The following is a 27613-nucleotide window of genomic DNA, read 5'->3' as shown; positions in this document are numbered from 1 at the left end:
AGCATGCTCTCACCAATGATCTACTGATTGTATGAGTGAGCTGGTTTTTCTTGCAGATATTTAACCATGTTGGCGTGAGCAGCATAAGCATTCTCACAAGCAAACTACACAGGAATATTTATTTCTTTAAGCTTTAAAGAGTCTTGATTAACAAAAATAATCTATTATATCATGGCTACCCACCTATATTACACAAAACCATATAAACATGACAAATCCTCATAAACATAAAATGAATGCCATTAAAAGAGACAACAGAAGGCAAAGTTCATTCTGCTTGGATTCAAACAATGCAGCTGGCGTCATAATATTTTCCTGAGTGCAAAGACAGATCAGTCAATGAGGAAAAAAGGACAGGAAGTAGAGAGGTTGATATGAAATGATGAGAAGGACGCTGCAATGCAAAATGTGAATCAGACTAACTTCTCAAAAGACATTTTTGTAGTGTTCAGCTGGAAACTTTATACATAGCTTCCTAACATGCATAAACCATTCGGTAAAATTACACCCTTTTAGTAAATGTGTAATAAAAAAATGTTTCTTGCTAGAGCAGCATCATTTGGCTTAACACTTAAAATGCATCAAATCTGAATATTACTGCTGAACTAAAACCAGACGCACAGGCAGGAGTTCCATTCTCTTAGTAAATTTAAAAAGTAAAACAAAAGCAGATTTGGCCTAAACCTGTAGGTGACTGACAATTCTATGCTGTGTTCAAGTAGCCAAGCTACAACATTATAGCTCTGATTCGAACAAACTTTACATGCAATGAGCAGTTTGACCAGTAGGGAGAAGCAAGTGATCAGAGGTGGGTCTGGTGTTGTTTCGACCGTTGAGCAGCGTGCACAAGCTTTTCCACTTTAGTATTCATACATTCAGTCTGATAGTGAATTATTACATTTCAGTCCTTCTGTAACAGATTGTAAAGCTGTGATTAAAGAATGGGCTTTTGAGCAACTTGCACCCAAAATACTGGCAAGAACAAAACCTCTGCCCATCATGTGGCCCTTTGTGGTATGATGAAGTGACATTTTCACTGAGTGAAAGCCTACTAACAAGACTATTACTACTGTAAACCCTCTGCTTGCTCTAGTTTTCACCAGAGAGCTCAGAGTGTGTTAATATTACACTGTTGAACATTTCCAGCAAAATATAAACCGCACAACTCTGTATTGCAACACAGCACAGAACGTCAGAGAAAGTCAATGAAGAGGGACAACAGAGGGACAACTGTAAGAAAAAGACCATGAGGCTAAAATAAAATGAAAAACTACATTGATAGATATCAAAATATCAAGTCAGTGTAGCTATTAGCAGGGAGCATTTTTTCAATGTAAATGAATTGGTCGTGCCAAATATCGGCTTTGGTATTCCTGGCACTCACAAGCGTGCATGCAGCCTTCTGTCCCTGTTCCGTCACTATTAGCAGTCAATGATGCTGACATTGGCCCTACGTCTCAAGCTCATAATCACAGCTAACCTCAGCGGAAATGACAGGATAAGGCCTTTTGTGTTTTAGCACCGATGCCACAGGCAAACTGATATTTGGCGTATTCTGCTGTACAGTAACACGGAGGCAGGACACTGTATCTCAGTATTCTCTTACTTTACAAATCCTTCCTTTTCCCTTTGTCCCGCTCCCAACTATGGAGAGTTTAAAGAAAGAGTAACTAGGTAAAGCAAAGACAGCATGTTCTGCTCCTTGTTGGGGAGTAATGAGATGCAGACCTACGTCCATAGGACCTGAAAACACATGTGTGCTTCCTCACCAAACTCAATAAACCCAGTGCTCTGGCTTGAATTAGATGGTACTGTAAGCATTTAGCCTCTGGACACTGTATCATCTTTCTTTCATATTCTTTGGTAGAACTCTACAGAGAGGAAGTTGAATCAATTTGACGTTTAAGGTTGATATAGTAACAACAAGAGGGAAGGACGTGTTTTTTTCAGACTCCGTCATAAAGGTTTGACTTAATAAGACACCAGGTCTACTGTTTGTTCTGTATACAGTTCAAATAATGATATGGCACATAACCTAAAGCAACCCAATAAAAAAAGACAATGTGTGCTCCATTGATACTTTAAAGATAGTGTAAGGCTTGCATATGTGGAGTTGCTGTTCAAACAAAGTTGTTGATGGTGCATATTTTAAAGCTGTATTAAGCTTTAATTAATTAGTAATTATTAATTTTTGACCACAAACCAAACTGACATTTTGACATTGACAAGTTGTTATGGCTAACGTCTGTGCATACTCACACATCCAGCAACACATCTGGCAACATTATCATCCTAATGGTCACCTGAAAAACACAAGTCCTATATTCACTTTTTCTTCTAGCCTTGATTAACCAACTCATGAGAAGAATATGTGTCTCCAGCTCGCCAAATGGTTGACTTACTTTGGATAGAAGGTAGCGTACAGTCAGCTTGACCGAGTATGCAGGCTGAATAACCAAAAGTCAGCTAAAAGCAGCTAACATCTATGTAGAGTAGGGTGTTAATTCCATCAAAATATTATAATTATATAATATAATCCATTTTATTTCTATGGTTAATTCTCAGGGGATTCAGTACTATGAATGACTCTTTGACATTACAATTATCTGATTTGTTATATGAAAAATATTGCTTAATGCAGGTTTAAATTATCGGAAAATGCAAACCGCTGCTAGGTTCCGTCTCCAGGATCAACTAAAACATTTATATAGCCTTCATTTATTACGTGGCTTCCTTGAATTTATTGCATTCATCCATTCCCTAGTCGGAAAACAAGCATGAGCTTGCTTCCACTGTAATATCCACACCTCTCTCTCTCTCTCTCTCTCTGCTTTTCTCGCTGTCTCACGACTGTAATAATGTCAGCTTGGCTGTCCAGCAACCCTCACTCCTTTTCGTACAATGAAAGCATTGCAGCAGTCATCTGAAGTGTAAATGGTCCAAGGTCACTTATTTAAACAGGTTACAGTATCTAAGGGGGAACAGTACATTTTCTTGATCTGAGTGACAAACTACTCCTCTGCTGGTCACAGGACTGAGCTGTTTGGTTTCTCACTTGTGCAATGTACAAAATACAAACAAAGTAACACTGAGCTCTGATGTGAGCACAATACAAGCTAAGCTCTCCACTGTGGCAGCGGGTCTACACCCTGGGGCTCAAATAGTAGAATTCACCCTGCCATGAGTGGCGACTGCACTGGCCTGGTTTGTTTCAAAGCTTCCAACGAATGTGGCTGGAAATATATAAGTAAACTAAATCCACAACCAGAGTTTGAAAGGAATAAACAAGCCAGCTGTGTGGCATCAAGATGTGCCAGCAGGCTACAGTATGGACATGTTTTCAGGTTGGTGTGGATGTGGCTGTGAGTGTGGAATGGGCCCTCCCAGAGATCCCAGTGTGTCCACCTTGTGTTCTCTCCCTGCAGGTCCCAGGGTCCCTCTAGCCAGCACCACCATGGTATCTGATGACATGCCGGCAAATTCAAAGGCAAATGTCCCGTAAAACAGCATGATGATGACGCAGAACACCCATTCGAAAATTGCTGATGCGTGTTGAAGGACGAAGCTCTCCTGACAGAAAAACACACCACCTGAAAACATGGTCAAGGACAACAACAGCAAAGCAGTGAGAAAGCCTGTGCTCACAATACAGTGCAGGGCACAGGCCAGAGGTGGCCTAAAGGTTAGAGCTGGTGACCAGGAGGTCGTCGGTTCAATCCCCAGACCGACAGGATAAAATCTGGGTGGGGTGCTTGTCACTCCCTCATTACCCCCACTGAGGTGCCCTTGAGCAAGGCCCTTAACCCCAACCGCTCCAGTGGAGCTGCTCAGTGGCCAGCAGATCAGACTGTGGCTAACATTGCTCCTATTCACCTCAGTACAAACTCTCTTTGACTCAAGATCAAATATCTTCCCAATTATTTCAATACTCTTAATGAGAAACTGAGCGAGCTGTTAACTGAAACCAGGCTAGCTGTTTCCAGTCTTTATGCAAAGCTAAGCTAACTGGCTGCAGCTTCATATTTCCCCGTACATAATATGAAGTGGTATCAATTTACTCATCTAACTATCAGCAAGAAAGCAAATAAGCATATTTCTCAAAATGTCGAGTTTTCACAGCATTGACTGTAGGGATGCAGCGGTTAACCGATTTCTCTATTAACCGCTCTTTAAAACGTCATGGTTAATTAATCATAGGCTACGTTCACACCGCAAGTCTTAATGCTTATTTCGGATTTTTTGCTCAGATCCGATTTTTTGTTTGGCTGTTCACATTACCTTTTAAAATGTGGCTTATATCAGATTCCAGTGTGAACTGTTTGCGGTTTCGAACTGACCCGCATGCGCAAAAGTTAGTTCTCCTGTGTCCCCGTTCTTCTTCTTCTTCTTCTTCTCTATGATCCTTCTAGTTTTGATTGAATTGAAGTATCTCCCCATACACTAATTAGGTCTAACACCTCACTCTCCCTCCATTGACTTGCTCCATCACTGTTCTGCATTTTGTAGGCCTAGTCAAGTTTTTAATTTTACTGTCTGTGTCTAGGGCTAACTCCCACTGGCGCATAATTGTGACAAATGTCGATCAAATCCGCCTTGGTTGGAAGTGGTCTAAATCTGATTTGAAAAAATCTGATCTGGGCAAGATTTGAGTGTTCACACTACTTCTGAAGAAATCTGACCTGGTCACTTGACCCCAAAAAAAAATCTGATTTGGGCCACAAGTTATGTGTAGCAGTGTGTGCAGTTCTTATTAAACTTCCTTGACAACATAAACGTTCGTGTTAGTGGCTCTCCGTGGTGGGATAACATACTGCTGCAATTTTTTAACATTACATAAAGTTAGCAAACACCAGGGAAACACAGAGCAGAGCCAGCCCCCGACCTCAGGACAGCTGCAGCTGCAACGGGGAATTCAACCCAAGCTGGTAAGCTTGCTAGCGACTTTATTGTTTGTTAACGTTGTTGTTAAGTGTTTGTTAGCTTGTTAATAATACCAGTTAGCTAACGTTAGCTTATCTAATTAACGGTAACGTCACAGTTAACAGCTAACGTTAATGAGTCAGAAGCTGACGTCTGCATTTACAGCGAGCTGACGATATTGTTATGTTCGTACGAGTCAAAACTCCGCAACAGCTCAAACATGTCACTGATGTTACCACTTAACGTTACTTAATTACTCCTCTTCATCCCCTGTGGGACATAAGGCTGCAAAGAAATCTCTCAATCGCACTTATTCCTTGGCAACATGCTGCGTATCTCCCTGTGACAGGTGCATTTTGTCTAGCAGCTTCTCCAACTTTTAGACACACCAGCTAGCAAGACCCAAAATAGCCAACTTCTTCTTAAGAAGAACAGCACTGTTGTTGCCAACTTGGCCTTTGTTTGTGGTGTGACTGATTCACCTCTAGTCTATAATCTTATCAGATGAATTTAAATAAAAAGGTTGATGATTGATCATATAGTCATTTTCAAAACATTAAAAAATGTTACTGTGTTATTTCTCTTTCAAAGAGCAGCAATAAATAACACATAAACATCTAGAGTGTTCATATGATTTCATACATTAGCAGTAACATTTATTAATGCATAATAATCGTGATAATCGTGAAACCGTGATTATTTTTCAGACTATAATCATACCAACAAAATCTATAATCGTTGCATCCCTAACTGACTGCAACATATCTGTTTGACATGTCCTTCGCGGGTACGGTAAACGTTTCTATGGTAACAGCGAGTTGGACTAATCAGAGACGTTGCTGTTACGCTTAGGATTGTGGGTAGTGTAGTTTTTCTCCATAAGATCGCGGATAAAACATGTTTTTCTTAAAACAAGGTTGATTTCATACAGACTTCTAGCTTCTACAGGAGCATGGAGCTATGCTCTATTCTAAAGCACTTGATAGCCTCGAAGGCTGCCATCTGTTAATGGCCGTAGAGGATACTGAGCACCAAGGCTCCAAAGGCCAGCAGGGTCATGCAGAGCCGGAGGTGGGCCATGTTGTACTCCCCCTGGGTCTTGGCCAGTCGGTAAGTCAGTGCTGACTGCAGGCACACAAATAGCATACTGGTGGGGAAGGCGATGCCTGCTCCGACATAGTGGAGAACTTTGGCATTATCCACCTGTCATATAAAGAAAGGAAGGAGAAAGGAGAGGGTGGGGGAAAAACAGGGTTTACATTAAAATTTAGTAAAACACAAAACCTGCAGTTTAGCAGCTGACATTATTGAAAAAGAAAACACCACATTGGAGCGATCAGAAGAGGGCAACATCAGACAGCTTCTACATCAAGCTGTTGGGTCTGATTATTCATTGTTGTATAATACTTTGTTCAAAGCCTCTTAGAACTTCTTTTAGTTAGGAGCCAAGAAAGAATAAGTGAAAACGAAAGGTGGTATATAGTAAACGACAGCAGCAAGCAACACCACAGAGCACCTCCTTTTTCCGTGCTGGTCACAAGAACCATAAGAAACAATACACAAAAGAGCTGCTCAGGAGCATGTGACCACAGCTCCCACTGCAGGACACACACACACACACACACACACAGCTCAGATGTACTGATCAGAACAGATAAGAGATTCAATGGAGCATTGATCAAAGCTAGAAACAGATCTAGGACCAGACTAATTTAGACAGATGACAAAGAATTGCTTTTCTTGGCAGATGCAGAATGGTATAAACCTTGTGTTTGGAATAACAATCTTCCTCTGCTCCACGTAACTTTTAGGGATCATTAGAGCAATAGCCTAGAAGTTATTTAGATTTGGCTTCTAAGCCATTTGTCCATTGACCAGGCGAGTACATGCTGAACATTCTTGTGGAGTAGTCTAATCCCTAAAGTGACAAAGTAAAATTTCTAGACAATTCAATAGTAAAAGCCCACACAGCAATACAAGTCTTTTCTTGGATCTGCCTGTGACATCTCCAGAGCTGGAGGTAAAGATGGAAGATAAATCACAGCAAGGATTAAAATGTTTCCACATTTTTGTTCACAGTGGGAATTCGTCTAGTATTATCTTCCTTAGTAAAGTCGCTGTTACAACATCCTATTCCTTCTATTGCATCACCCCTGTAGCTTTTACGCACTACATTCAGTAATGGAAAAACATCACACACACACACACACACACACACACACACACACACACACACACACACACACACACACACACACACACACACACACACACACACACACACACACACCAAACAAAAACCATATGCTTTGTTCTCTTGGCAACTTGATTTAAATGATGTTTTTTAAAGCTCCATTGTGTAATTTTTTTTGTTGATTCTTAGCAAAAAACCCTTTGTTCTTTCACAAATATGTGCTCATTCATGTCTAAATACTTCCACCAACTAATCAAAGTATTCTTGTATGCGTAGAATCTGCCATTTAGAATCATTCAGAATACATAGGAGCGACTCGCGCGATTGACGGCAGCCATGTTGCGCCTCCATCTTTAAAATACATTAGCCAAAGTGGGACATACGTTCGACGTTGCCTGCTTTCTTTTCGACAGGTAATTCTGCCTATTTGTGTAAATTCTAAGTTTTATAGTTGCTACCTGCTTGGCTAACTATAGCATGGTTGTGCATAACGCTAGAACGACGTCTAGGATACTTTTCCTCGCGTCAGTGATGACAAAAGGATTGTCTACCTTGTAACATAAACGTAATCATATGGGTCGTGACTTCCCTGGCACACAACTCATGTAATGGAGTTGTAACACAGACTGTCTACAGCTAGAACAGCTGCGTGTAAACGATGGAGATACTAAGAGCTAATTTCGGTTTCATTGACATTGTTCATACTGCTTAGAGAAATATGTTAAAAAACACAAACCTCCGTTGCTTCTCTCCTACACTGTAAACATTGCCTTACACTATTAATCTCGTACAATATACAGAATAACAATAGCACTGATACTTTACTAACATTAGCTTGCATATGTTTGGGAACCTGATAGCTGATGTTAGCAATGAAATGGTACCAAAATAACAAAACTATTATTACACTGGAAGGAACACTCATGCTAATTTCGGGTTCGGCCACCGTAGGAGTTTAAACGCCCTCGGAATGGGGGGGGCGCTAGAAAGTAATATTCAGTTGGTTGTCATATACAATTTCACCGCTAGATGGGAGAAATTCTTACACAATGTAGCTTTAAGCAAAAATGCTAGCTTCTCAATTGTGAGGATTTGCTGTGTGTGTGTGTGTTGCCTTGTGTCCCAGATTCTATCACTAATTGCAGTCATTACCTGATGGCAGTAAACCTTTGCTGTTTTACTTTATGTACGTTTTCAGACCTTATACAGTATGCAAGGACCACGTGCTAAACAAAGGCAAAGGTAAGGACAATGGAAGATTTATGATAGTGAGAGCAGTGAGGTGAACTGAAATGGGGCAGCAGAAGCAGTGAGAAATAAGAAACAGGAGAGCCATATAGGGGAAGCTCTCATTATGGCTGCATGTGTTCACCAGAAATTATACATCTCTGAGCATCTGCCTTCATCTGTCACTGCTGAAATGTTCTGCAGCTTAAAAGTCACCAGCGTGTGTGCCTACATCTGTCATATTTTTTTAAATTTTGGTGCCACATTTCAATTATCAGTTCACCTATATTGTCATTCTTAGACATGATCCTCTGCGTTATCTGTCCATGTAAATGTGTGTGCCGAAGGGATTTTGAATATGTGTATGCCTCATTGATAAACTATCTAAAATAAATACTTTTAATGTGTGCTGCATTTTGAAAGATTGTATACTATGGCGATACAGAAAGTTAAAAGTGTGCAGGGTGATAAGGGGTGTGAGGATGTACATGTGGGAACAAGCCCAACTGATATCCAGCTTTTCTTTCACTTTTCACTTTCTGGAAACTGAAACAAATGAGATGAAGTGAAACTCTAAACTCTAAACGTTTACAACATACCTGCTGGGCCAAAATCGGGGGATCCTGCATGAAAAGCCTTCAATACATTGATTTACTTATGGGCAAAAATTTTAAACATAATTAATCACCTGAGCCATCCTCATGCACATGTTACATGCTTTCAACTTTTACCCATGACTACTACCCATGACTACTTAAAGGTCTTAAAATAAAAGTTATTGCATTGGACTCAATGATTCCAATATTTTATAATACTAGTACAGTGCCCGTTGAAAATGTGCCTGTTTGGAACAGGCGACTTCTTGTAGAATTTTTCAAAACCAAATTGTATCCCCAAATTACTTACAGAAGGACCCCAAACCACTAAATATGCAACTCCACTGTATAGCCTAATACTGACTTACAGTGTAGGCTACGTCTACATCAGAGGAAGACATTGTACAACTGTATTTACCTGACAGAGAACGGGGCAGATTCAGAATGTAATCACAAAATATCACAATGACAATGTGGAGTAATCAGACATTAGCGTCATAGACTCATGCCAGTGTGCTACCCACCTGGCCCGTTATGAGCTAATCAGCACATATCTGCGTTAATCAACCACCAGAACCGGACCGTTTGTGTGCGCGAACACAGAGAGATAGAGATAGAGATAGAGACAGAGACAGAGACAGAGAGACAGAGACAGAGACAGAGACAGAGACAGAGACAGAGAGAGAAAGAGAGACAGACAGACAGACAGACAGACAGACAGACAGAGAGAGAGAGATTAGAGTTTAGTGGCTTGATGGTTAACGGTGAAGTATGGATTTGATTTGCGGAGGTATTTTGCCAATGGTAATGTTAGTGTTGTAAGTTAGCAGTAGACTTAATTAACCCGACCCAGGGTGAGTCTGATGAAAACTGATGTGTCTGCCCGGTTCAACTCTGAGATTTTCTCGCATTGCACAGCGCTTTAAAGGAATAATCCCCAAGATTACGTTATGTTCTACCAGCTCACAGCAACTTGATACAATAGCAAGAAAAGAGTCAAAGGCTGTTGTAAAGTGTTCTGCATGTGGCGTTTGCGTGCAATGTGCAGGTTACCTTCCCCCCAAACACGCCCCCAAACGCATACATACATATATGTCTCGCTTTATTAGATAGAATAGCCTGCCTATAAGTGGCTCTGTCTGCCACTTGTTGTCTGTGGCTGGATGATTTGCATGTGTGGGATTCTGAAACATAAATCCTTAAATTCGGGAATTGTCGTTTGTTTATTCAAAGTCAAAGACAGTCCAAAGTAGTGCTACTTTGCATTTTTGTGGGTCTGAGGTGTATGTCACATTTTAGCTGCCAAAGCTCCACTGCTTTCTTCGACCCTCTCTGTCTCTGGTCCTGCACTGTGCTCACTCAGTGTGCAGTGTGAGAGGGGGAGTGGCCAGCGGCTACAGTGGCAAAAGTCAATGTGTGCTTCTTTTACCAATATGTATTTAACGATATCTTTTGCATTTCTAATCCAAACAATGTCAAACTTGGCACACATTTACTCGTGCCAGTAGCAAGACACTTCTCAAGTTTGACAACCGTTCGAGAGATATGCACATAACACACAGACATACAGACACACACAGACACACAGACAGACATTCCTGCAATTTATAGATAGATAGATAGATTACAATATGCAATGTTATTCAAAGAAAGGAAAGCATTGTTTAGCTTTTGGTTAGCCTATTTTATCTGAAGAGCATCTGTTTGCTTTTTTGACAAAGATGCTGCACAAGCCAACAACCCCAACTTTTTTTGTCATACAGAATTCACCAATTACATTCATTAATAATAACCGTTACTTTTACCTCAGAGACAAAACGCCCATTATAACATAGTTCATCAGTAGTCATGTCATATACGCAAAAACAAATTGTTTTTACACTTGGGTGTACTGACTAAACAAACAAGATAACATTTTAATTAATATGTTTTAGAGGTGCTGGTAAAAAGTTTTTTTCACCACAGGACAGAGCCAGGCTAGCTGTTTCCCCTTGTTTCCAGTCTTTGTGCTAAGCTAAGATGGCTGTGGCTTCATATTTACCATACAGACATGACATGAGACATGAGAGTGGTATCATATGGGAGAGAGCAAACAAGGGGAAATAGCTTAACTAAACAGAATCTGAAACTTTGTTTGAGTATTTGATTTATATCTAATTTAAATAAAAAAAACATACAAAACATACAACTCATTGTAACAATTAGGTACTAGAGACACTCAGATTTCATGTACCACATGGCTGAAATATCATTGTCCAGTGGGATGCAATCATCAGTGCGTTGCAGGTATCAAGAATGTTTGATGCTGACAGGACCTTTGGATGCAGCTAAAACAGCATCAACAAGGCAACAAGGCTCTGCTGACAGTGGGCATCATCTGTAAAGGAGCATGTTTAGCAGTCCAGACAGCTTTTCTGGTCATTTCTCTGCTACTCCTGAAGACAGTTTTCAACCTAGCCATGCCACTGTCATGGTGTGGCAGTGATGTGCTTTTCCATCATCTATTTATGTGCTTCTCTGCCCAAACCAGCAGACAGGAAAAAGCCCCAGTGGCCACACCACAACGGTGCTGCCAAAGCCTTACGTAACACACAGCTACAAACTGAAGCAGTTGCCACAACACAGTATGTTGCCATGTGTTGTGTTACTGGTGCTTTCTCTCTTTGATATGTCGGGTTCATCAGATCTTGGCTGCTGTTTTCTTCCCCAATTCCAACTTGTTTGTAGTGTTTGCCTGGGGATGCTGTGTCCTTATGTTTTAGGTCTGTGCAGCATTTTGCCAGCAGAATTTCTATTCTGTCATGTGGTTTAAACAGTTTATTCACCAACTCTATTTCCATCCCACTGGAATGTTCCAGATTATAAGAGATGTGATATCTGTGAACAAGTGGCCATGTTGAGGCCTGTGATTGGTTATAGATGGGGCCTCTGCTACACACACCCTGTCTGCCCAGCTCCTCTCTATGCATGGCCAGACTTGATGACTCACTTCCCCCTGGCTCTTCCCGTAAAATTCCTCCTAGTTCTGCAGAGCAGAGGCCCCGAAGGAGAATCGGGAAGAAGGTGAAAACAACCTTCTCAGACAAACTGCCAATGCATACCTCTGACGATTTTTCTTCCTCATCACACAGTGAACTTTCAGACATAAATTGTTTGACTAAGATGTCTAGTCATCCGCAGAAAACTAGAAAGTTTGAATCTCTACCACACCTGACATACAGAATCAGCACAGTCCCATCCTCTCTCCACTCATGTTTCAATAACGGACAACATGGTAAATCATACATGTGATGTTGCAGGACAAATATATATGAAAGTGAAAATCTCCCTGTAGTCACTTCTCCTAAATAACCAAACCATTGAATTTTGTATCATAAGCACATAAAGCAAGGCTATTCGGGAGGAGAGGACATAGGGCCAAATCTTCAACATATCAAAGTATCAAATATTTCCAAAGGTACGGAAAGCTTTAAAGCTGTTGGATTCTTACATGGTGGCAATACATTGTCTAGTGAAAACATGCTGAGAATGAGAATGAACAATGACAATAAGACAGTATTCTACTTTACAATAAAACACGTTTCCATTCAAAATAGAAGCTTTTACCACTGCATATATTTTACAAATAGTATCAAAAACTGAAGGAGCATTTTGGAGGTCAAAAAGGCCAATGTGCGTACCATGTATGTCACATGTTTTCAACTTAAAAAAAAACATTCAACTTAATATGATGTAAGATCACAAAAAAAGCAACAAATCCTCACATCGAAGAAACTAGAGCCAGAGAATTTCTTGCCATTAGTGCCTGAAAAATTCCCGATGCAGATTCATTCTTAACTCTTTCATAGATATGCATGCACACACTTGAGATCTTTTCACTTATTTTTTATTTCCCTTGTTAAGTTGTATTAATTTTCTGCTATTACTTTGTTGCATTTTATCTGTTTGATGAAAGTAAACTGGATCCTCGTACCTGGAAGTTGCCCACCATGATGAGTCCAGCAGCACAGATCCAGCCTGTGGAGAGACTTGCCGTGTTGAGAACACAATTTTGGTGCTTCTCAATGACGTGGGCATAGCGGAGCAGCACAATCACCATAACTACAGAATGAGAGAGACATAAAGAGAGAAGATGAATTAGTTATTGGTGGTTCTGACGACTGTCCAGCAGATTATTAACACATTTAAATCGCTGAAGAAGGAGAAAGGAGAAAAGGTAGCATTACACTTACTCTGGAAAAGTACCCTGCACACTGTTGGTATTGTGTGTTATTATTTCATTGCTGGCTGGCTTCAATTTAATTCAAACACTCACACACCTCACACAGCCAAAAAACACAAGACTTCCTTGGAAGCTGGTTAAAAATCACACAAAGAATTTCTCTACCCAACAAGTGGGAATATGAGAGGCAGGAAATAGCGGGAAAGTGGTAGCGCTAAATGGGTGGCAGTTAGTCCAAGTCTTGCATAAGATTATAAGGCGAGGGAAACCAAGTACAGTATATGGGACAGATGACAGCTGATGTGCTAATGGGCTGTAACTGGGGGTACTGCTGGTGCCCTGAGGAGCTGACCCCCCGCCTGGTTTCTCTTTGTCAGCTCCTCACGGGCTGGTGCTTCACGAGAGCTGACTGGGCTTGGTGGAAGCGGGGCATGGGGGGGGGGGGGGGTTGAAAAGAGGAGGCTGAGAGAATTAGAGGAGACAAGGAGCCCCTCATGTCTTGACCTGAAGCCCATACATTGTCTCAGAGACTAAACTGTTGTCTTAAATCTGTCACCATCTGTGCAAGAGGCAGGCTTCAAGACATCTGTGCTGCCAAAAGGGAATAAAAATGGAGACCGTGGTCACGGAGAGGAAAGAAAAATGTCAGTGCAGGACTTAACAATGTCAAGCTTTGTCTCCACTAGTCAGGGTTTGGATATGCTGTGGCCTGTCTGGCTCTAAGCCAAAGTCTCAATGTGGACACTACTGTCACATAGTTAAACGTAAAATGTTGAGATATTTTGAGTAATCTCCTGTTGGTACAACATGTTTAAGTTCATGTCTTCTAACTGCCAAACAAGTGCACTAAATAGACTTTATATTATTAGAATAAAGTAAACTCAACTATATTGGGTTTTCAAGTCTTACTAAAATGTGAAAAGCATTTCAGTCTTTTTTTAATTTTACAGTAAAATTATATTTTAACATGGATTTTTGGAATATAGGATTAACTGAGATCAGAGATAATTAAGATTAAAAAAATGACGACCCTACATTTAACATGCAGTGTGATTTATCATTAAATACATATTTATTTATTTATTTAACAGGGACCATACAGATAAACATTGTTACATACAGATAAGCAATGCAACAGATGTAATACAGGAAGACATCTATCTGAAGCCAATGCAATAGAGATCATTATATAATGTTATAAAAATGTATATCAATATTATTTTGTACAGATCCTCAAGCCAGAACTTGTGAGTGGTTATTTGGGTTTCTCTCTGTTCCCTCTGCACTTAAATCATCTTGGCAAAGTGATTTCCATTACAATCATGGAAAAACACACAGCAGTGTCTCCAGGATCGGAAAAACAATCTTGTCTTTGTTTTTTTCCTACTCCTTTTTTAAAAATGGAGCACACACTGTATTGCTGAAGGGACAAGAAAGTCAACTGCTGTTCATTTCAATATGATATCTCGGTCTATCTGCTGCAGACTGGCTGGCTGTTTTCCCCTATTTTAACAAAAGTACTTTGTCATCATTACAAATGAGCATGTTTGAACTTGCATTTAGCGGTTAGGCTAAAATGATGTAAGCTAGGTCTGAAGGTTAAAGACATGGAAAAACATTTTCCCCCATTACTCTCTTCAAGGAAATCCTTCATGTTTAGCTTTTATTTTGTGCACTCTAAAGGCACATTTTTGAGTGCTGTTTTCTGGCATATTTCTTTGAGGATGCATGTCATGCTTAAGGGGCCACAGGTTCTTACAGAATAAAGGTTGCATGTCTGATAAGTAAGCAACATAGCTGACCTCCACCTGGGCTCAGATGGTCAGGAAAAGCTGTTGCATGACAGCTCAACAATAGGAACAAGTTTATACAGTATAACGGCAGTGTCCCTAAAGCTGCTTACACACCATCCAGACGGCCAACCGTCGGCAGAAAAGGCAGTTGGACTGATCAGTCTCCCCGAGTTGGTCAAAAAAAATGCCTCAGAACACACCGAAGAGACGAGACGTAATACGTCTCCATAACAGCAGGTGGCGCTAATCTGTATTGTCGCCCAAAAATGAAAACCGGCAGCTGATTGGACGAACCTGTCACATGGGTCTTGTTTCTCTGGAAATTCGAAGACAGACTGTCATGGCGGCTTGTTCAGAATCAAGGGGGTGTCGGTACACGATCCGTTCTGCCTGCACGATCCGTTCTGCACATGCGCAAGATAATACTGTTTTACCGAGGATACGACCTGCACGATCTGTTCCACGCTAGCCTATGGCTAGCCTCCACCGGGAAGCTAACGTTAGTTTAACTAACAGCTAATTCAGCTAACCGCTAGCAGACAGCTAGATTCAGTCTGATAAAATAACGTTAACTCAAACGTAATGGGAAAAGCAGGCTACAGCTAAATTAAGACTTCACAGTAATAACAATAAAGACAAGTATTGAGTGATTGTATTTTAAAGGAGCACAAGTAAAGTAGAACTGACGTAACAGCTGTTATATATGTTAGGTGTTTGTTATATATGTCAACGTTTATTTTCAAGTTTTATTTTGAGGGTCTTTTAAAGTTATTACATGCTGTCTCAGCTAGCAGTTAGCCGAATTAGCTGTTAGCTAAACTAACGTTAGTTTGCCTGTGGAGGCTAACGGCAGACCGCTACAATCAGCTAGCGGTTAGCCGAATGAGCCGTTAGCTAAACTAACGTTAGCTTGCCTGTGGAGGCTAACGGCAGACCGCTACAATCAGCTAGCGGTTAGCCGAATTAGCTGTTAGCTAAACTAACGTTAGCTTGGCTGTCGACCGGAAGCGTGGAACAGATCGTGCAGTGTCGTAAATCCTCGTACAACCGCGCATGCGCGAACATTTTGCGCATGTGCAGAACGGATCGTGCAGGCAGAACAGATCGTGTACCGACAGGGGGTAAGCTTCTCCTCACAACGCGTAGATCCTATGGCGCCATTTTGATGCTAACAAGCACTCACCCCCCGTTAGCATCCCATTGACTGCCATTCATTTTGACGTCACTTTGACAGTGAATAACTTTACATCTGAAGCGTTTAAAGACTTTGTTTGTCCATTGTTTATTTCTAAAGAAACACGACAATGTATAAAAGACTCCATTACCTTGTATCTCACGTTATGGCTCCGTAGTAGACGTTTTTGTAAAAATAGGCTAACGATTGTGTCATAACCACGGGACTTACTGTCGCATAGTAGAGGAATTACCGTATAGTACAGGAGAAGCTCGCAGGCAGTTTCGACTTACATTAGCTGTTTAAGTTTAATTACTAATGTTAACTAGCATTTTAATTAGCAATAATTAGCCTGTGCCTATGTTATCTCCTTACATATACCTACTATGAAGGATGACGGCCCCTCGGACGGACGACGGCACAGAACACACCGAACAGACTCGAGTCACCCTCTCCAGACTGTCCAACGGCCGATAATCAGCTGTGTGTGTCCGGGCCTTAACAATGCCCCAGCTTTAAGTCACATTCCACTAACGCCCTACCGGATCTTACTCCTTTTCTCTGAACTCAGGAAATAGTATTGACTCAAACACATCAATGTTACTCTTCCATGGAAGTTACAGTACCGTTTAACAAACATGGACATACTATGACATATGTACAACCATGCTGTCACAAGCACAGACACATTGATTTGCATTCACACAGACATGGGCGAACAGTTTAAGGGCATATTCCTACTAAAGTCACATCAGCCACACCACACCTCACAGTTAAATAAACCCTGCTGTCCCCACAAGGAGATATGTTTCAACTAAACACCCGACTGCATTCTCTCCCACAGGAGGCATGCTGAGAAAGAATACATGCACTGTCTTTGAAACATTGTGTGTGTACACTGGCAGAGAGATAGGAACTGGGATAAAAACGAGAAGTATAATTATGAGGCAATACACAGTTCATTGAGTCCGTGTTATCCCAGATAGAAGTGAACCCTTGAGACAACTGTAGTAGGCACAAAGTAAGACATAAATCAATAGGCTAAGAAGCTAAGCACTGATTATTTACAATAGCCTCTTGTAAAGCTACATGTCACATCAACCTTAACCTACTTTTGTAGATCCATGATAACTTACAATAGGTATAAACATGTGCTATGCTCAAGACTAATTAACTAATTTTACTAACTGCAAATGCAACCAAGACTGAAGATTGAAGACTGAAGCACTCAAACCACCTGCAGAAGTGGTCACGGATTTACAGTGGTGCTCATAAGTTTATGAACCCATGCTAAAGTTGACTAAAAAGAGCAATAAAAAAAATCATCTTTTGGAAATTGATCTTAATGCCTTAATTAAAAAAATAGGAAAAATTCAACCTTTAAGGACACCAATTTTCTTTGTGAATGAATAATGTATCGTAAATAAATAAAATGTTTTTCCTTAAAATACAGGGGGCATAAGTAAGTACACCCCTATGTTAAATTCCCATAGAGGCAGGCTGGTTTTTATTTGGCCAGTTATTTCATGGATCCAGGATACTATGCATCCTGATAAAGTTCCCTTGGCCTTTGGAATTAAAATAGCCCCACATCATCACATACCCTTCACCATACCTAGAGATTGGCATGGGGTACTTTCCATACAATCATCTCTCCATGCAAATCAAACCAGCTATTAGGCTAACTGAAACAAGCCATGCAAAGCTCTAGGTATGGTGAAGGGGATGTGATGATGTGGGGCTATTTTAATTCCAAAGGCCAAGGGAACTTTATCAGGATGCATAGTATCCTGGATCCATGAAATAATTGGCCTTTAAAAATAAATATCTGCCTGTCTCTATGGGAATTTAACATAGGGGTGTACTTACTTATGGCCCCTGTATTTTAAGGAAGAACATTTATTTATTTACAATACATTATTCATTCACAAAGAAAATTGGTGTCCTTAAAGGTGCTGTAGGTAGGATTGTGAAGATCCAGGACTTAGCCAAAGAATTTGAACATCGACAACTTCTCAGTCAATCCCCCCCTTTCTGCTAAAGCCCAAACGGTCTCCTAAGCCCCTCCCCCCACAAGGAAGAATGAATGCTAGTGCATGAGCAGTGACTGACACGCAGTTAGACACCCCCCCCTGGCCCTGATTGGAGGATCTGAACAGGGAGCTGTGGATTTTTGCAAATCGCACTACAGGCTGTAGGTGGTGCCAGAGGAGGATAATGGGAGCAATGCCAGTGAAACTGTTACAGCACTTTTTTTGAAAATAGTTTAATGAGCTTAAAATTGCATATATTTAAATTGGTCAGATGGCAAACCTACCACCTTAACTAACACATTTTCTGCGGGAAACCCTGTGCAGCTTGACTCAAAATCTAAATATAGTGTAGTTATTTTGTTTACCTGCTGCCAAAACTTCGACCACTATTTATGTAATAATGTACAATGCAGGCAGTTAAACCTAAGAAATGTGGTTCAAACAGGTAGCCGTGATGTTACATCCTGTCAGAAACCGACTGTCATAAAACTGATGGCTTGGGAACAAGTGTGCTTAATGTCAGTTTTGCGGGATATGTCGCAATGTACAGTGTCACCATAACAGTTTGTCAAGAGTCCTGACACGTTCATTTTTCAGGATAGCTCTGTCCGCAAACAGAGTTAACACAGTTAACAGTAAAGTTGCAACATAATTACACCTATATTGAATCAGAAATTAACTGTCATCATGGTTGAGCAATTGAGCCAACAGTGGAGACAGGGAATCTGCAATATTGTGTTGCTTTTGTTGGCTTTAAACCCTGGGATGCCACATTGTTTGGCAGCTACATTGTTTGGTTGCCACATACTGTAATTTTTTCTGAATTGATTCATCTGCATTTTTGTATACTTAACATTACAATCACAGTGCAGTGCTTAGCCTAAGCCTACTTCTCTTTCTCTTACAAAAATAAGTATATGTACGCAATGTTCAACAGACTGACCTACTGTGGTTTAGGGGGTCGTGGTTAGCCAACAGTGCTGCTCAAATGATAGACTTTGACTGCTGCCTGAGCAGACTTTCACACTGAGCTGCAACAGTCTGGTCCTTACAGTAGCACAGTATCCTATGTGTAGTCTCACTCCATACACACATATACACACAAAGTCTCCTCTATTCTTGTCACAGGCAAAGGCCAGAGCTGTTATTCGGATGTCAACAACACAGCAGCATCATCATGGATCTTTCTCTGCCTCCCTCTCAGATGTATCAAACAAGGCAAAGAGACCTCTCCCCTGTCACACACACACACACACACATACACACACACACACACACACACACACACACACGCACACACACACACCTGGGAAACATTAACTAGATCAGGGTAGCCAGACCCACCAGTTAACGCAGGGAACAGCACGTGTAGACTCACAAAAAAGATACAAACACATGGGAGCTCATTCCCTTTCCTTTTATATCATGCATGTCCTTGTGCCTATAAAACACACACACACTCACCATGTATGTGTGTTCTTGTATACTCGCCGCAGCCGAGCTGTCGAGCGCCAGTGTGACATCATGGGAGCGCCATAACTGTTTATACTCGCGCGTGGTGGTCGCAACACTAGTTGCAGTCTTCTCCTGAACAGAGGTGGCGCTAATGAGGAAAGGCTACCGACTATTTCTACAGACTAGAAGAAGAAGAAAAAAAAAGGTAAACAACGGCAGAACTGGCAGCAGCATTGATGTCAATGCTTCGATTTGATTTGATGACCTACTTCGTCGGATCAAGCCTTTCATTCTCCATAAAAGAACTCATCTTAACCCAGTAAGTTTACAAGAGAGACTTGCAGTCACTCTGAGAGTCCTGGCATCCGGTTGCTCTCGAGCTCGTTCATGCTTCCCGTTTCCGCTTTGTCGCGCACCGCTGGAAAAAATAGAGTGGTGCACGCCCTCTGGTCACGCACTCAAAATCCTGGCGCGCCAGCGAGATCTACGTCATTTTAATGTCACGTTGCCGCGCGCGAGCTCGGCTACCACAACTGTAAAACGGCCTTTAGTCAGTGTGGTTGTAGGTTTTGCACAAGACTAGCATTTACAACAAAACTAATGCTACTCTGCAGCCTAAACATAAGCCATAAGCTGGTCAAAACAACTACATTTAGTACCTACTTCGAAGGAAACTAATCTCTCCTGCTGATGTAGTTTGAGGAATACATTTTATTATAATGATTCTCTTATGAAAGAAAACTGATAATTTCTTTTTTATTCATCAATCCAGTGTTTATGTATTCATTTAACATATTTACAAATATAGAACTGAAACTATTAGTCGATCAACTGAATTTATCAACAACTCTTTTGATAGTTCATTAATAGAGATTGGAGATTTGAAGATGTCGCCTTGGCCTCTGGGGAATTGTGAAGGGCATTTTTACTATGTTCTTACATTTTATAGTCAAAACGATCATTTGAGAAAATAATCAGCAGATTAATGAATAATCAAAATAATGCTTAGTTGAAAAGCTAATGTTGTGACTTCTTAACTTACATAAAAAACTATCAGTGACAGGGTGACTTATAGCCATAATCGAAGATGAAATCAATGTTTGTGACAGTGAGTGTGTGTGTGTGTGTGTGTGTGTGTGTGTGTGTGTGTGTGTGTGTGTGTGTGTGTGTGTGTGTGTGTGTGTGTGTTGTTTGTGTGTGCACATGATGCCTTACCCATGAAGGAGCCTGTGCTGCAGATTAGGCTGAAAAAGCAGCTCTCAGGAGGAAGAGTCCCACATTTACTGCAAGAAAGAGTACACATAAATACTACTGACATAAATCAGACAAATACTGTGAATCAACCTACGCACACTACGTACACAGCAACAGCACCACTAACAGCTCTCCCACGTTGTATATATTAAATATAGCATGTTGTTAGAGATGCATTTCTACTCATGCAATAAGGAGGGGGGGGGGGTTTCCACACTTCCACATCCCATCAAGCCTTTGACTTTTCACCTACTGCCTCCTCTCTAGCAATGGGAAATGTTTGTAGGAGGGAAAGGCAGGAGACAGTCACACGCTGTCTATGCCCAAGCTCCAGATGCCTACAAATCCAAAGCCTTCTCAGCTGACCACACACACACACACACACACACACACACACACACACACACACACACACACACACACACACACACACACACACACACACACACACAATGTATTTAGTATTTTGATGGATGGTATATTTAGTCAGATTTTAGATTAATTTGACTTTAAGTTTAATTTCAGTCAACTACTCACTGACTACAACAGCATATTATATAGCTGAAAATGTGCATCACTTCCAACTTCACCATTAAACTGTAGATTAAGCAACAACAGCAGCAGCAGCACTGCATTAGTAAAGATTACCGTTGCAACAGTTTCAGATTCTCAGTTTCTCTGGTAATCTTTAGTTAAACATATAGTCTGAGGGCTACTAATATTTCTGGTTACATAATCATGCTCATTGCGTTTAGATAAAAACAAACTAAAGTATTAACACTGTACAACTGGCCTTTGATGTTGAAAGCTCAGTGGGACAAAAAGCCAAACAAAAGAGCGGGAGTGTCTTGATTTCCTCCCAAATGTAAGCCGACGCCTGTGTGTTTACATGGTAAACTGCAGACCCATGCTTTGACTGTGAACTGCCACGGTGGCAGGCAGGATATTTCAGCCCCGAGTTATTTTCAGAATGCGCACACACACACTCAGGAGAACTTTAGCCTTCAAGCTCACTCTGCTCAGCTTTTTTATCAACAATGTGCCGACAGGGGTCATGTAAAACAATGGGACAGTGTTCCTGTTTTTAATCGCTAGACAACACTAGAAACAAAGAGACAGAAAAGGGACAAAGAGAGGGAAGGTTGGGTCCAGGGTGGGAGTCTCACTAACCTGATGAGAGGTACATTGTCTAGCGTGCAGCACAAGGTTGGCCCACTCTGCAAATACAGATCTTCTTCACATGACTGGTTGTACAACCTGGAAAATCGAACATGCATGCACCGTGTACACACAAAAAAAGCTAAGTTAATGTTAAACGACACACATATGAAAGTTTTGAAAGTATCAGTATGACTACAATCTTGCTGGGAAATCCCCAACTAGCAAAATTTGATTCAAAACCAACACAAACCGCAGACCTATTCCTGATTAATATTATCGGATATATTCTTAGAATATCTGGAATAAATATTTAATTTGTGATATAATGAACATTTTCAGTCTTTACATCACAGTACAGTAACAGAAAAAAAAATTGTTAGAGTGCCATGCTGTGGGGTCACAACCAGGCTCTCTTTTGTTTTTTGGGGTTGCTGAGTCGAACCACTGTGTCATCAAATAGTATCTCTGCTGGTAGAAATTAACCTCAGCTTGTCTGAAACAAACCCGGGGTTCAGAGGAATAGTCAGTTACTCACTAACAGTGCATGAATTGAGAAAAATAACATTAAATCACAGTTAAAATCCATGTTAATGTACTGCAGTTTATTCTTTTGGTTTGTGTGAGTGGATTTTGGTGTCTCTTTCAAACATTTGTGAAGTGACCAACTAGGAAATAATCCCACTACCTAATATAACAACAAAGCAAATTGCTTTCCTTAAAAGAAAAAAATTTGGAAAGAAAGACACTGACAAATCACCAGATTGCAAGAAATGATTTTGTGAGTGTGTAGGGATCAACAGCGGTACGATGAAGCCAAATACATGATAACATACCAGTTATCCACAGGGCAGACATGTTGATTGTACAGGGCCATGGCGTACCTAAAAGAGAGAAAGTATGATTAAACAAAACAAAAGGCAACAATGTTGGTATACTGTGAGCTTATTTATGATTACAGTGTCATTCAAAGTGATTTAATGAGTAATAATTCAGAATAAGAGATGTTTAGAACCATAGCCAATAGAGATGAATGCCATAGAACTTTTTTTATTATCTAGTTTGACAGTCAGACATAACGGAAAAGAACATAAATAAACTCAGTTAAAGTAGATTTTTTTCGGGGCTAAATTACGTCGGATCTGAGCATAGACTCACGTACTCGCTGATACCAACATTTTTGGCAGGTTCGGAGGTATCTGCAATATTGAAACAACTCTAACAGCCAATGCAATGTCCTAAATATTACTGACCCCAAAATAAAACTAAAGCTGGAGATCAAAATAATATTTTTAACTGCCAGAAAAAGATAGAGAGACAGACAGTCTGAGTCGGCCACAGAGACTATTTGTCCTAATTTGTGAAAGCAGTCATAGTTTAGTAGGAGGTTAAGTACCAATTACGAATGTTTTCAGGGCTGATTCCACAAACGTCTTTGAAGGACGGAGACATATCACAAAGACACACACACACACACACACACACACACACACACACACACACACACACACCTGCTACCCAGAAGACAATAACAAGCACAGACACACATGCCAACGCACCATATTGTTTGGAAGCAAAACATATTTTATGTGTGACAAAGATCTGGTAAATAATTTCAACAATACAATAAAAGTGTCATAATTTAAAGCTGAACATCCTAATTGGAGTTAAAGGTTTTGTGCTTCAAACGAACATATACGTCAGTGTGATAAACATACAGTATAACACAGTTATATAGTTACAGTTATGTTATCTTTGTGGGTACATACTGTAAAAATCAGTGCAAGAAGTCACTGCCAATATATACTACAGCATATGGTTCTAATAGTCCTGTAATAATTCAGTAATCAATAAAGAAGTAACCATATTATAATCCAATAAACATTATAAATATGGGTTTACTGTTTCACACACATTCACCCCTTGTTAAACTAAGCCAGGGTCAAAAGTCTGAGTCAGACAACACACACTGACCCACTCAGATCAACTAAAACACTTTTTTTCTATCCATTAAATGTATAAATGCTTCCCATCAATGAAAGCTTATGTTTAAACTTCTATTTTGTTATCATGCAATTCCATCTGTTTACATCGTCTTGTACACTAAGAGGGATCTACCACAAAATCCTACATACAAAAGATAAAATTGAACAACAATCATTACTACGCCAGCCAATCTCACCACTTAATTCTGAGAGATTTTAATCCAATCCAAGAACACTAATTGTTGTTAGATAATCAACATTTTGGATTATCTATCTGTGGCTCATCTTGCTTATCTTCACAAGTCTCAGTCTCAAGTGTAAGCACGCAGAGGACAGAATCAATTAAAAGGTCATTCTTTTTGCAACTGATTCTTCTCGTTTTATAATGCTTACATGTATGTCTGGTATTGACAGACTGCTGCATAAGGTGGCAACATTTGGTTGGCTGGTTATTGGTTGGCATTAGGCTATTTAACTCACCATGTGAAAGTCATATAAGCCAGATGGCAGACATGTTGTCTGTGAAGAGCACCGCTCTTGAATAATGTAGTGAGGAAACCCACTGGTGTGAGTGGAATATGGCCGTCAGGTAGAAAGCTGCCAGAGCTCCAATACAATGCGACCATCTTGACAAAAACAAAAGCAGCTTACAACAACTGTAGATAATCATCAAGGGACTTCATTAGAAAAAATATAGGGAAAAAAAACTGTAGCCAGTTAAAGTTGTTACATTTTCCATAACTTTTAAGGGCTTTTTTTATATATATATTTGGTCAGCTTCCAAAACTAGAATAGCAGCAATGCAGCTCTGGGACATTTCTAAATAAAGTGGGTTTATTTAGCGGTATGTGAACTGAACTAGTGCATTCTGTGCTCGAGTAGACCAAGTAATAATAGGTTTGTTTACATAGTTAGACCACTATCAAAGCTCAGCAGTGGTTGTAAACTGTAAACTGTAAACTGTAATTGCTTGCCTGTGAGCAATATATAAGTGAAAAAGACCATGTTTTTTTTATTTAGGATACAACAAGGACTGTTGGACAGTGAAAATTCTCAAAAGCTGTACAAAAATAATATATCAGAAACCATAGGAGAGGGTGTGATGCACAAACTATGAATTCATTTTGGAAGTATAGGCTAGTCCTGTTTCTTCTCTGGCTGGTTGCTGTAGCGCCTAAAACGTACAGTATTTTAAAACTGAAAACCTCAAAAGCAATCTAAAATCTAAACGACAAGATGTACTGCTTATGGTATAGTGGAGCCACACTGATGTTTCAAACACAATGCTTAACTCACAAAAGGTAAGCAAAAGAATCAAAGCCAAGACTCTTGGGTGGGCACAAGCCTTCCTCTGCCTCCACACAGACCTTTCGTACACTGGGCATGGCCACGAGATGCTGAGTGAAAGTTCTGCTTACGCTCTATATTACCGCCTTCCAATATTTACCTTACTCCCACCCATTCACCCAGAGTGAAAGAGGGCGTTACGCAACATGTCACATCCTTTGACATTCCACTAGTCTGGAAAAAGACCTTTGACTGCTCTTAGAAACAAGGCGTCCTTGTCAAGATAACGGGAAGGAAATGGGTTTAAAGCGACTGACAGTCAGTAGCATTTAGCATCTTAACTCAAATCAATTTTCTACCTCAGAAATAAATGCCAAAATAAGAAAGAAATGTGCAACATTAGCACTAATTTTCACCTGCACGATCTCTAACTCAGTATAGGTCTGAAGCAACACTAACAGCTCAACCGTGTCTTTTCTGCAAAGCCCTGTACACCTGAATACACACACTCCTGATTGGACTGTGAAGCAGCCATGTTCACCAACACTGATTGGTGTGCAAGGTCTCAGCTTTGGCATCTGATTAGACTGCATACTGTCAACGCAACTCATCAAAGAATCTGGAATTGGGCCTCTCTCCCCTTGGGGTTGGCATTCCTCCTCCCAAAGTAATAACAGAGCAGAGAGGAGAGCTGTCAGCTCAAACATAACCAGGAGGTAATCATTATTTTTTCTCCAGTACATCTGCTCAAGTCTCTCTATTAAAAGAGGGGTGATAATCCCAGATCCTTTCTGGAGAAAGTTAATCCACATGTAATCGCCATGGTTCCCAGGAATTCAGGGTAAATATGCAGTGTTGCTCTCCTGGAGGCAACAGAGGCTGAGGTATCAAAATGTGTTTCTTCAACATAAACAGATTTGCAATTTGTTAGAATATGGCCTGGGTATATCTATGTGTATTCTATGTGAAAGATCATTTGCAAAATATAATTTTAATTATAATGATATTCCTTTTTTTGTTGTTATGTGCACTATGATATATAACAAGAAAGTCAAAGAAATGTAATACTTACACAACCCATATCCCAGTGATGGTCAGAACTGGGAGGCTAACAGGCAGTACCATCCAGAGAGACATCTTCCAGCACCTTGAGCAGCCCCTTTCTTCTTTTTCCTCTTCGGCCAGCCGAGCAATATCTGCTCAAGTAGTACTAACATTTAACTGAGTGTGACTGACATCTGCATTGTCACCGACGGATTCATTTTCTTAAAGATGGAGGATAGTAGGCTACATGGGACACTGGCAAGGACAGATGCGTCCTTTTACCTGGTGAATGAGAGGAGGGAAGTGAGGTCAGGATAATTCACCTACTAATCAGAAAGCAATCATCATCAAGCCTTGCCACTTAAAGTAATCTGTTTTAGAAACTTTAACTTTGTTTTACTGGTTGGTTTAATGAGGGTGATGGCTTGCCTTTAAAATAAGTTATATATCACGCGTACATTTACTCATACGTTTAGCCTATTTACAACTCATGTTTGAGTAGCTACTTCCCTTGTGGCATATGGCACATACTAACAGCTGTTCACCTTCACGTTTTTAGCAAAGCAACTACGACGAACATCAAAAGCAAATCTGTGAATACTCACCTTCTGTCTTAGCTAGCAAGTTTTATCTTTTGTTGGTAAGTAAGCCGACCTGTCCTCCACAACTCTGGTAACGTTACCGTTATATCAAAACTACTCCACACACGCGGGACACGGTGAAACCTTATTTCTATATCAAATCCTGTCTTTTCTTTTCCGTACAACAGAGGTCCCGTTAGCCGTTTTTTGCTTTGAATTGGAGAGGGGGAGGTTCGTAGCTCTCACACGCTGACGGTCTTGCTGCATCGCCGCCACGAGACACTCCAGACCGCTCCAGACAGAGTATCCAGCTGTTTGACTCCGCCCCCCAAAACCTGTAGTGGCAGTGTACGTTGAATTTATGTTTGGTGGTGCAACGAGCGGCTCGACGAGGTCGAAAGCAAATAGGGACGCTAAAAGCAGTTTCATTATATTGTCTGTCGTCTTTTACAGTAGGCTATAAGCCTACTTATGCACTTCAAAAAAAAATTGTGTTTTACCAACAGACAGACCATTTCACAATTGGCATCGCGGTCTATTAGTTTGAGACCAAAGCAACGATATTTTAATAATGTATTATATTATATTATACCAAAGTAAACTTGGAACCCAGCTGTTTCCGGGCAATGATTGAGATGAAGGAAGTACGATACTCATTTCCTTGTGTTAGCTTATCTTAATACAAAAAGG

General features: G+C 40.5%; 1 protein-coding gene across 3 annotated transcripts; it reads right to left on the bottom strand.

Annotated features, from left to right (window-relative positions):
* Positions 1-105: 105 nt before the first annotated feature.
* zgc:154058 (uncharacterized protein LOC795538 homolog) lies at positions 106-27243 on the bottom strand. Of its 3 annotated transcripts, XR_004106034.2 has the most exons (9): positions 26948-27243; positions 26371-26624; positions 22863-22910; positions 22039-22125; positions 20830-20897; positions 12911-13038; positions 5946-6123; positions 3198-3590; positions 106-3095 (listed from the first exon to the last, which is right to left on the bottom strand). XR_004106034.2 is itself a non-coding variant. In XM_031305758.2 (8 exons), exons 2-8 carry the CDS (start codon positions 26433-26435, stop codon positions 3322-3324), a joined length of 843 nt encoding a protein of 280 aa, XP_031161618.1. In that variant the 5' UTR covers positions 26436-26624; positions 26948-27243; the 3' UTR covers positions 106-3321. The 3 variants fall into 3 exon arrangements, 2 of the variants coding, with proteins under 2 accessions (XP_031161618.1, XP_031161630.1); XM_031305758.2 differs by having other exon boundaries at positions 106-3590; XM_031305770.2 differs by lacking the exons at positions 106-3095; positions 3198-3590; positions 5946-6123 and adding an exon at positions 12533-12742.
* Between the last annotated feature and the right edge of the window lie 370 nt (positions 27244-27613).

Source organism: Sander lucioperca, chromosome 15 (genome assembly GCF_008315115.2).
Source record: "Sander lucioperca isolate FBNREF2018 chromosome 15, SLUC_FBN_1.2, whole genome shotgun sequence".
Classification (NCBI taxonomy): domain Eukaryota; kingdom Metazoa; phylum Chordata; class Actinopteri; order Perciformes; family Percidae; genus Sander; species Sander lucioperca.
The sequence above is the reverse complement of the archived record's forward strand: the minus strand, read 5'-3'. Positions and strand labels throughout refer to the sequence as shown.